Source organism: Gigantopelta aegis, chromosome 10, assembly GCF_016097555.1.
Source record: "Gigantopelta aegis isolate Gae_Host chromosome 10, Gae_host_genome, whole genome shotgun sequence".
In the NCBI taxonomy this organism is placed as follows: domain Eukaryota; kingdom Metazoa; phylum Mollusca; class Gastropoda; order Neomphalida; family Peltospiridae; genus Gigantopelta; species Gigantopelta aegis.
In genome coordinates this window covers 48,532,568-48,545,221 of record NC_054708.1, presented here as the reverse complement: position 1 = coordinate 48,545,221, position 12,654 = coordinate 48,532,568, and the positions used below count along the sequence as shown (strand labels likewise).

Below are 12,654 nucleotides of genomic sequence, written 5' to 3'. Positions count from 1 at the left end.
AAATTTGGCTTAAAACCAGTTTCCGATAACATCACATCAAAGCACTTGGAGTAAAAATAGCAGACGACTTGAATTCAGTTTCAATCGGATGTTTACTTTTTTAACTGATTGTGACAGTTTATTTTTATTGAATTCTTTAAAAGTTACAATTTCGCCTCATCAACTGTATTAAATAACAAAGTAAAAACATTTTACAAGTGTGTTATCACTATAAAAGTTATTGTCAACTTTTTAAGCTACTATTTTTATTTCTTAATTATTATTAACACAAAACAGCTGAACAGCGCACCACTTCTAGTTTTAAAATGGACAATAATAAATGTCTGTCCGTGTATATAACGCAACCGACACAGCTCTGATAATTGCTAATTCGTGTAACCCATTTATGGATTACGCAAAACGAAATTAATTAATGTAGCCCATTTTCTTTTTGCAGAACCCGTTATGTTCATGTAAATCAATCAATGTCTTAAATTTAATGCGCGAACAAAAACTAGTTTATGCAAACTCAGATTTACGTCAGCGACATGTAAACGAAACAATCGTTTTTGCAATGTCCTGAATGATATAGAAGAATGGTATGAGACGATAAAAAATAATGTGGATTATCTATCCTAAATTTTATATATATATATATATATATATATATATATATATATATATATATATATATATATATATATATATATATATATATATATATCGATATATATATATATATATATATATATATATATATATATATATATATATATATATTTAAAATAATAAAAAAGCCCACACAAATATATTATAATGGAGATTGCAGCTTTAATGTCGATAGAAATCACATAATAGCCTACAGATTATTGGAGCTGCCTGCTATGTTTTACAAACACGTGATGACAATAAAAGAAGCACCAAATGAAAACGATCAATATTCGAACAATAGACATTTTATCGTAGCAGAAATGCAATCCAACAATACCCAGGTTGCAGATCATACAGTCGTACTACATGTTTAAATATAAATAAACAATAGCTCAACCAATTAAAACTAAACTATACACACCCACCCACACACATGTATGTATAACCCAGCACACATTTCTAGATGGTTTGAGGAGTTGAATCAATGGCATTGTGACGTCAACCAGCCTCACACGTGTTCAACCGGCATGTGGCATTTTACTACCAAACAGCCACAAAGACGGAACACTTGTGGTGGGCGCAGTGTGGATTATAACCGCTAACTATAGACACCAGTTTTACTCACAACATAGATTGGAGAATACTGGTCACTGTGTTTGTGTGTGTGTTTTCGGGGATTATTATTATTTTTTGAAAAAGTCGTGAACGAAGGAATTGATCGTGAAAACATTTGGTAACAGGGAAGCTGAGAAACATGGCAGCGGAGCTAACTGGATATAATTCTGTGCCGGAGCAGAGTAAGCCGGAGAAAGCAGACGATAAAACAGTGATTACAGACGATAATACTATTAAACTTCAGCCCAAAATCACACTCGTCAATGGAATAACTGTTATTGTGGGTAGTATTATCGGTTCGGGTATTTTCGTAAGCCCTAAAGGTGTGTTGGAAGGCGCCGGGAGCGTGGGGATGTCTTTGATTGTCTGGATACTAAGTGGTTTGTATTCTATGATCGGCGCTTACTGTTACGCAGAACTAGGAACCTCTATAGTGCGATCGGGAGCCGATTATGCCTACATTTACGAGGCGTTTGGACCATTCTTGGCGTTCTTGAGACTCTGGGTAGAATGTATGATAGTCAGACCGTGTTCCAATGCCATAGTTGCTCTCACGTTTTCCTACTACGTGATTGAGCCTTTGTTTCCAGATTGTGACCAGCCAGACATCCCAGTTCGACTTTTGGCGGCTGTTTGTATCCGTAAGTATCACAATATGATACAAATACCAACGATTCATTTTCTTTTTTTCTTCTTCTTCTTCTTTCTTTCTTCGTTTGTTCTTTGCTCTGTACACTAGCAGTAGCAGTAGCAGTTTACATTCAGTTTGATATTTCATCACTCCCCCGTGCACTGCGCATGTGCGTCCACAAGTCGATATTTTTCATCACTAGTACCTGTTGCATTAGTTATCTCAGGTATTACAATTTACACGAACCTGTATTGTCATCGGGTGTACAGTTTCCGATGAAAGTAAAGTTTGTTTGTTTTATTTAACGACGCCACTAGAGGTCATTGATTTTTTTTATCTTATCATCGGCAATAGCTGGGTTTTTTTTTTTAGAGGAAACCCGCTGTCGCCACATAGGCTACTCTTTTTACGACAGGCAGCAAGGGATCTTTTATTTGCGCTTCCCACAGGCAGGATAGCACAAACCATGGCCTTTGTTGAACCAGTTATGGACCACTGGTCGGTGCAAGTGGTTTAAACCTACCCATTGAGCCTTGCGGAGCACTCACTCAGGGTTTGGAGTCGGTATCTGGATTAAAAATCCCATGCCTCGACTGGGATCCGAACCCAGTACCTACCAGCCTGTAGACCGATGGCCTGCCACGACGCCACCGAGGCCGGTAGTTTCCGATGAAAGGTAGTCCGAATCGGAACTAAAACACAGGTAGTCTGAATCGGAACTAAAACACAACAACACGACAGATAACTATCTGAGATAGTTTTGGGTTCACCTTGGTTGGGCTTGGCGTTAGGGGACGGGGAACTGGGCGGATATTTTTCCAGACCAATATTTTACACTTTACTAAATTAATTAAGGACCATTAGACGTTTTGGTAATTCGTTACTTGTAAATATAGTGTCATATTATTTTAGAAAGGTTTGATTAAAGAGACATTTCTGAGTTTGCTGCAATTGTTTAGATGTTATCATCGACTAACAGACTTTTTAACAAATGTAATTACATATCAAATATATTTTTATGCATAAAATATTAGCGGCTGTATATTAAAAGGACATACCCCAGTTTTTAAACACTAATGCATATTTGTGACTATCATAATCGTTTTATAACTTAAATCATATTTTACTTAGATTTTATTGTTTAGATTATCAATTTTTGTACATTCGAAGTGTTTTTGGTCACCCTGGTGTTTTTAATATCACAAAATGCATTTCTCATATTTTTAAAAACGCACGTGCGTCTGAGAAGTAACGGTTTTAGTCTATTTATAGAGGGTATTTCACCATTTCAAAGTCACAGACTCATGTTTTACTCTATTGTAACTTTATCCAAATGTGTTACAGGTTTGTAGATTAACTAAACTTAGTGTTAATTTTCACGGGTTGAAACTAGGGTATGTCCCTTTAAATGTGTTTCTAATCGTTCTAATATTTGTATTAGGTTAAATTTCCGGTATGCAGTCAAAACGGCCCCATGATGAAACGGCCCTGAACATGTAAGTCAAAACGGCCAAAGAAAAAAGTCAAAACGGCCAAAGAAAATGGTCAAAACGGCCAAAGAAAAAGTCAAAACGGCCAAAAGAAATGGTCAGAACGGCCAATATAGGTACTATCACGTTAAATCAATTCTCATTAGTAATAATTAGTAATCAATATAGCCTATATAAACATATATATAAAAACAACCAAAACAACGGAATCACTGGTAACAATTTATTAGCTTACACAACGCAATATACTATTGTAATTAAGACCACCAATTAACATTTTATTTAACAACACTGAATTCAATCACAGAAAGGGGTGAAGGGTTAGTGGACCATCTAGGTTTTCCGGGTGAGTGCGTATCGTCTGAACGAGTTCCTAGTGGCGCTGCTCACCCGGGGGCCACAACGGGCCTGTCCCCCAATTTACTAATATAATTAAGACCACCAATTGACCTTGTATTTGAAAAGAATTATAACAATTGAACGTTATATTTTTGACGTTCATGCGATAATAAACACCAAAACCGTTTTAGCCTACACATTTATGTATGAACGGCAGTGTGTAAAACTATTTTGGTGTTTATCATCGCATGAAAGTCAGAAATATAACATTCAATTCTTAAATAATAATGAAAATAATATACACACACAACAGTTCATTACAAGTTCATTATAAGCTCAATGGGCTTTGAGGTAGGGTTGGGGTTTGCTTGGTGCAATCTCTTGTATAATGGCTCGGGAGATGTGTTTGGAATGGTTATAATAATAACTATTCATGTTTCTCCAAAACTTACCTGTACTTAAAATCTACATATTAACACAGATGTACTAGTACACTAACCACATATGTAGATTTTAAACTCTTTGTATATTCAAAGATAAATAAGACGCAGATAATATCCGTGTAGTGAGACCGTACTATAAAAACTGTCTTTGCACAGTTGTCTTTCTTGACACTTGTGTAGATGAAATAAATTTTTAAAGTATTATAACTAAGGCCGTCTTGACTTTTTTCAAGGGCCGTTATGACTTTTTCACTTTGGCCGTTTTGACTTTTGTTATGGGCCGTTTTGACTTTTTCACTTTGACCGTTTTGACTTTTTTAGGGCCGTTTTGACCAATTATTGTTAAGGCCGTTTAGTACTGGGGCCGTTATGACTACGATCCAAATTTCCTTTGATTTTCTAAAATATGGGTTTTTTCGTAGTACAAAATTATTTGAAGAAAAAATCCAGTTTGGGCTTCTTGCAAATATTAAGATGACCAGAAACACAGTGAATATATACACACTGATATTCTAAACGAGAAAATATATTTAATATGTAAGTTTAATCGTAGACATATTTTATTAGTCGGAAACAATTTACAATGCAGCAAACTCAGGAATGTCTCTTTAACGATCAATAAACATTGTTTCAACTTTCAGTAAACATTAGACCTGTGATGCATGTAAAAATTTCGCACAGTGAATATTCCATTACGTACCACTGTGTGGGCTCTAAATTGTGGTAACATAAAAGTAGCACAAGCCGGGTGTGTTTAATTAATATGAATTACTTTACAGCTGTCTACCACGTCTCCCGATTCTATTATGATCGTGGTGAGATTAGGACTTTCACGTTAGTTATATCGCAAAACTGTCCAATGCTGTGAGATACGGTCATCAACAGATCGGGAATCTGTTACAACACGGCTAATCCCTGCTGCTAGTCATGGTAACCGATATATCATAATCAGTGTGTCACCTGCGCTGACCGATTCCGACACAGTGCTGTCCTTGGCTGCAGACCAAATGTATAACTAGTCAAAGCATATTAGGTCGGAAACGGGGTGGAGTGCGGACATGGGGTTCTGTCGAACGACCCCCCCCCCCCCCCCCACACCTTTAAAACAATTTTTACAAATTACTATAAGACTAATCAAATACGTGTCCTGGGTAAATATAGACAAAAGGGTCTGCTAGGTTCATATTCGACACACACACACACACACACACACACACACACACACACACACACACACACACACACACACACACACACACACTACCATTCTACGTCCCTGTATATCTACATGTATAATTTATATGGATTGCCAACGTGGAATTCCTGGCCAAAATTCCGTTGTACCAGCGATGAAGTCACTGGGAATTCAGTATTGCAATCGCGGACAGATCACTTTTAATTGTTTAATTTGATAACAGTTGTCTCGGATCCCATTGGGCTATTTCTCGTTCCAGCCAGTGCACCACGACTGGTATATCAAAGGCCGTGGTATGTACTATTTTGTTTATGGGATGGTGCATATAAAAGATCCCTTGCTACTAATGGAAAAATGTAACGGGTTTCCTCTCTAAGACTTTATGTCAAAATTACCAAATGTAAAAATTACCAAATGTTTGACATTCTCCAATAGCCGATGATTAATAACTCAGTGTGCTCTAGCGGTGTCGTTAAATAAAACAAACTTCATCTTTTTTTCGGTTATCTTGGAACCGTAACATATTCTACAATTAAAATAAAATGGAAGTAAGACTCCTACGCCATCTACTAGGAGTTCGCCAGTTCTATTAAAGTGTAAATATCTTCACGCTAATATATTTTTAATGGTTTCAGTTATATATATATTTTTAAAAAAAGTGAAAATGCTGTAGTTTGACCCACTTACACCACTGCCTACAGGGCATTCATCACATGCGGCCGGTCGTGATGAAAGATTCTCTTGTCACGGTGTATAGTGTATAGCACGACACACTGGCGGGCGAGCACAAAAGTTTGGCGGTTTTGTCAAATACAATCACAGTTTATCGCGTTTATTGACAGCCTACACCCAATCTAATTAAAATTAGCTCCACTATTACATGTGGATCTAACACCAGCCAGTTGGAGCTCATGTCCACATGTAATAGTGGAGCTAATTTTAATTAGATTGAGAAAGGTTATGCAGTGATTTTATATACGACGAAAGGAATATATTGTTCAGTAGCCCGTCGCGGATTCGCTGCGCAAGTTTTAAAAATATTTCTGACTAACGAAGCCTTTTTAAAAAAAACAACTACACTTTTAACGGTTTCGTCCTAATATGTTTGTACTAGGCTAGATTGAGAAAACTTTCATTTTACTTCATATATATATATACATAAGTATTAATTAGCATTATACATGATAATACTACAATATATTCATTAAAATGGAAACTCAGCTTGAAAATAACAATTATGTAATTTCAAATGTAATTGCCATAGGCCTACGGGCTCCCATTTTTTTTGTAGGGGTGGGGTGGGGGGGGGGGGGGGGCAGGCTAGCTTTTGCCCGAAATAAACGAAAATGCCCGAATCTGGATAACAACATTTATTCATTTTAGCATTGCTACCAAACAGCTACATAGGGCTGCAAACGAATCACTACGCATTTTTACACGGATTACAACTAATTTTGAAGGTACATGTATAATGATGAAAATGATGAAAATACACGGTTAAAAAGGTCTCAGGTTAGCACATTTTGCCCGAATCGGAATATCTCTATAATTTTTGCCCTGCCCCCCACCCCACTCCCCCGTCTCTTACGCTTATGGTAATTGTTGTCATTAAAAATGCTCTGTCGGCTGGAATCGTGTTACCATAGCAGCAAAGCCAGGAACGGTTACTTTAAACAGTACTATATATATATAATAAAAGAAATGGACCCTCCAGTTGTTGGCATCTTTTGTCACTTATTGTGAAGTATACGTATGTTTCTCTTGCGGTGCACTAAACCTTTGATATCTTTATTGCTTCTTGTCCTTCTACGCCCTCGAGAAGTGTCTGAGAATAAATATAAAAACCTGTCAAGCGTAGCTATCGTCTGAATATAGATGTGGTCTATATGGCATAAATGCATTAAACGGCAAAGCAGCATACATAATTATCCAAGAGACATGTTACACATCTTTATTAATAATATTCATAAATCCAACAGCCATTTTGTTTCTTTTTCTTTTTTCTTTTTTTAAGAAGAGATTTGTTTTTCGTCTTACTCTGTTTGAGTTTGTTTTGATTATTATTTAACAAAAGAAGAAGAAGGCTTGAATGATTAGTTGCCAAAGTTTTGTCCCATTTGAGTTTATATTGTTTGCACAATACAATGCCTATTGTGAGCCCGTCGTTCAGTCTGACCATCAATAGTCATACAACAGTACTCTACTATAGAGTTTAATAAGAATTGTTTGGGAAGCCAACGACCCATATACAGGCACCCTGTTTGGAGTCAGTAGCCACATTTAAGTCGCTTTTCTTCAATACGATAATTATTTTGGCCATGACCGGACTTTTAACATTCTGAGACATGGCATGGATTTATTGCTGACTGGTGGGACATTAAAGTATAATCTGAAATTGAAAGCATTATTACTAGTATATGCTGGCATTTAACTCTGGTGATGCCCATCTCCAGACTCCACTGGGTAAATCGGAGATTGGAGCCGGGATGTAGATTTGGGCATGTTACGATATCAGGGAGTAAGTACTCTGATCTTGTTGGCCCATTCCACTGTGACTGGCGTTACATGTTACGTTTATAGCCAGTTTTGGATTGTGTAAATACCCGTATTTTAGTCACTTTTGTATCCAATCATTTGCCTGTTAGTGGGTTCATATCAGCTGACCTCAAGATATTTAGTGCTGCAATAAAACTCACAGACTGTAATAAGTGGTCTTTGCTGACCATTTAGTTAACCGTTACTGACGTTATAAAGGTCATGTGTGTAATCATCTGGCATGAACCTAAAACAGACTGCTTGGATACAACACTCACCAACATAGTTATAGTACTAGTATTTGAAATTTAAAAACTGGCTGTGGAAGTTAACATTAATCACCTTGATTTACCCAGTTCGTAATCAGAGAAACGTAAAAAAACAACCCCAACATTTTGATCGTTGAAACAGTTTGATTCTTGTATTGGATTTATAATTTCTAGTAGGGTACATATTAATAATGAAGATGCAAGTTAAACCAACTTATTCATACTCGCCGTTAAATAAAGAAATGGTATGTACATAGATAATCACAATACAGCTTGACAAATCCGAGAATACCCCCACCCACCCTTTCCTGTTTGCACGAACGCCTCTCCGAAAGAGAGGAAAGTAATATTTGTTATAACAAAATCTCAGCACATTTTAAAGGCATACTGTCACGGATTTAAGGATCTTATTTCTCTAAAAATAGATAATGACTAAAAATTACATTCATTGTTGGAAACCAAATCTAGCTATTGCATCACCTTAACCTGAACCATGATGGAGTGAAATCCATGTCAACCCTCACGGCAATTTTAGTTTTTGAATTATGGACCATTGCCATAATTCAATTATTTTTACAAAATATTAATAAATGTAGTATGGTGATTATGAAGATGGTTGAATAAAGTACATTTATGGACCAATCAAATTATTTTTGTTAACGTAATACTTTCTTAGACCATTAAATAGGTCAGTGGTCCAATATGGTTATGTCAAAACTCGCCTAGATATACGAGAAAAACCACTACTGATGTCATCCTGTGCTACATCTATCGGGAAATTATCGGCAAATAATATTTTTCATAGTCAGGACAGTACATACCACGGCCTATGATGTACCTGCCGTGGGTACTAGTTTGATCGGGGCGAAACCTACTCCACCAAGAGCATGTTTCCACTATCTATATGCACCACCACAAGGATATGGTTAAAGTTTTTGTTTAATGACACTAGTAGAGCACATTGATTTGTTCATAATCGGCTATTGAATGTCAAACATTTGGTAATTTTGACATATAGTCTTAGAGAGGAAACGCGCTGAATTTTTCCATAAGTAGAAAGGGATCTTTTATATGCACCATCCCACAAACAGTATAACACATACCACGGCCTTTGATATACCAGTCATGGTGCACTGGCTGGAACGAGAAATGGCCCACCGACGAGGGTGGATCCCACACCGACCGCGCATCAGGCGAACGTTTTACCACTGTGCTACGTCCCGACCCTCTGAAGGATATTGATCACATTGATTAACCATGTAATGTTTCTTTGACGTCTGAAACTAACTCCACTGATTCATGACTTCCACCATAATTAAATTATGCCATACGCATTTGTCAGTGTCAAAATGCCATTGTAGCTTGGCCCTTCGAGGTATTTCTGTGGTAACCATATTTCTGTTTTCATTGTCGGCGTGACAGGTCTGTTTGTTTATAGTGACCATGATGGAGCAATGCTTGTTAAATGAAATGCCTACCTGAAGATGACTTCTTACAGAGACACAAACCAATACCAAAGCAGTCTACGGGTCATATGAAAAAGTCACCACTAGAGAACATTGATTTAATAATCATCGGCTATTGGGGGTCAAACATTTGGTAATTCTGACAGAGACAGAGACAGAGAGAGAGAGAGAGAGAGAGAGAGAGAGAGAGAGAGAGAGACAGAGAGAGAGACAGACAGACAGACAGAGACAGACAGAGGAAACCTGTATTTTTCCATTAGTAGTACGGGATCTTTTAAATGCAGCATTCCACAGACAGAGTAGCACATACCACGGCCTTTGATATACCAGTCGTGACGAACTGGCTGGAACGAGAAATAGCCCAATGGGCCCACCAACGGGAATCGATGCTCAGGCAGGGGCGGGACGTAGCCCAATGGTAAAGCGTCCGCTTGATGCGCGGTCGGATTGGGATCGATCCCCGTCGGTAGGCCCACTGGGCTATTTCTCGTTCCAGCCAGTGCACCACAACTGGTATATTAAAGGCCGTGATATGTGCTATCCTGTCTGAGATGGTGCATATAAAGATCCCTTGCTACTAATGGAAAAATGTTGCGGGTTTCCTTTCTATAACTATATGTCAAAATTACCAAATGTTTTTACACCCAATAGCCAATGATTAATAAATCAATGTGCTCTAGTGGTGTCGTTAAATAAAACAAACAAATAAACATCGATGCTCAAGTGAACGCTTTACCAGTGGCCTATCTCCCGCCCCACGGGTCACAAGAGCAAATGGTATATAAGTGCATGTGTCCTTGGCCAGATGGATTACCAATATTAGGTGGGTGGGAACGTAAGCTGTCTTATTGTTTAACATTATTTATGTATCGATGAGATAGCGACTACTTAATAATTACAGTACCGTATGTGCGGCAAACCCGTTATAGTACATGCAGTCTACCACTCCTGGCAAACTAAAGGAAAGAAGGGCGGGACGTAGCTCGGTAGTACAGCGCTCGCCTGATGCGCGATCGACCTAGGATCGATTCCCGTCGGTGGGCCCATTGGTCTTTTTCTCGTTCAAACCAATGCTTCACAACTGGTGTAACAAAGGTCGTGATATGTACTATCCTGTCTGTGGGACTGTGCATATAAAAGATCCCTTGCTGCTAATCGAAAAGAGTAGCCCATGAAGTGGCGACAGCGGGTTTCCTCTTTCAATATCTGTGTGGTCCTTAACTGTATGTCCGACGCTATATAACCGTAAATAAAATGTATTAAGTGCGTCGTTCCTGTAATGGACAGAATATGTGTTGACATATCCTAGTTGACAGGCGAAATAAGAACTGCCCCCCTCCAGTTGTTGGCATTTTACTAGTGGAGCCAACCTTTTTGTTTCTCACTATAGCACTTTCTGATTGGCACAATTTAAGTTTTATATAATACTTTTAAAACATGTATAACAGAATATTCATAACTGAGCTCTGAACATTTTAAGATAAGATAAAATAGCACTTTGTCAACTACGTGCACTTACTTTTGACACAACTGAAGATTGCACCCATTTAACTTTAATGACGAAAGAAATGTTTTCTTTAACACAAAACACTAAACATATTAATTTACAGCAGGCACGGCGGAAGCAAGCAGACATGTAGACATTGAGGGGGCTGACTGAGAGTAGAGGGGCTGATTGATATCGAGGGCGCAAAGCAAAGTTTCATAAAATTATTAAAAAAACCCACCTAGATGTCCTGAAATGTAATTTCTTGCATTTTACAAATAAAATTCACCTCTGCCTTAAGATTTACTACCCATAATATTTTTGATTCAGAATTATTAGAGGGGCTAGAGCCAGCAGCCCTCCCCCTCCCCCATCCCCCGCTCTGCCTTGTCTGTCCAGTAATATATTGTTGAACAAACGGTTACGGACCATACAGATAGGCTACTCCTTACGATTAGCAGCAAGGGATATTTTGTATACACCATGCCACAGACAGGATAGTACATGTCACGGCGTTTGTTATACCAGTTGTGGAGAACTGGCTGGATTGAGAACTACTTGAACGGGCCCACCGACGGGGATCGAGCCTGGATCGGTCGCTCATCAGTCTGACGTTTCACCATTAGGCTACGTCCCGTCCCTTTGATTCGAATATGTCGATTTGTTTGCAATACATACCTTGATAATGCGTATCAAATTATCAATACGAAAACACTTCCAAGCGAACACGAACGTAGAATAATAACTCACTGACGCCCATGTGGTCACTTTGGGAATACCCGTCGCCCCTTACAACAAGGCATCCATCATCGTAAAGGAAGGAAGGAAGGACGGACGGACGGACGGACGGACATGTTTTATTTAACGACGCACTCATCACATTTTATTTACGTTTATATGGCGTCGAACATATGGTTAAGCACCACGCATATATTGGGAGAGGAAACCCGCTGTCGTCACTTCATTGGTTTCTCTTGTCGATTAGCAGCAAGGGATATTTTGTATGCACCATCCCACAGACAGGATAGTACATAACACGGCCTTTGTTACACCAGTTGTGGAGCACTGGCTGGAACGAAATAGCCCAATGGGTTCACCGACGGGGATCGATCCTAGATAGATCGCGCATCAGGTGAGCGCTGTACCACTGAGCTACTTCCCGTCTCCCATCATCGTAAAGTCAGGACAGATGCTGTTCGCGAAACCAATACAAGTTTCGTCCCTCTAACTGCGTGTACGACAAATATGAACATCTCCGTTACGCTCGCTGTGGCTCGTGGAATATTTCCTCTTCGTGGAAATGTCGGCCTAATCTAATTCGCATTACAACCTAGCAGTTCATATTATCATTTATCACATGTACAAAACCATCCGGCAGTATCACGTGATTGTCTTTGGCAGTGGCAGAGAAATATCAGGGAAGAAGACGTGTTAATTGTTTGTTATTAATTGGAAGATACCATATTATAATGGAGGGAGATGGGGGGGGGGGGGGGGGCAGATATTAAAATGCTTATAATCAGGGCCCAGTCGTACTAAAAAACAATTTGTCCTG

General features: G+C 38.5%; 1 protein-coding gene across 1 annotated transcript in view; it reads left to right on the top strand.

Moving 5' to 3' along the window:
- The first annotated feature begins 1,112 nt into the window (after window positions 1-1,112).
- LOC121384582 (Y+L amino acid transporter 2-like) overlaps window positions 1,113-12,654 on the top strand; it is a 60,642-nt gene continuing 49,100 nt past the window's right edge. The window contains exon 1 of the mRNA XM_041515039.1: window positions 1,113-1,886. Coding sequence (XP_041370973.1) covers window positions 1,385-1,886 — 502 coding nt within the window. The 5' untranslated portion in view covers window positions 1,113-1,384. The remainder of the gene's footprint in view (window positions 1,887-12,654) is intronic.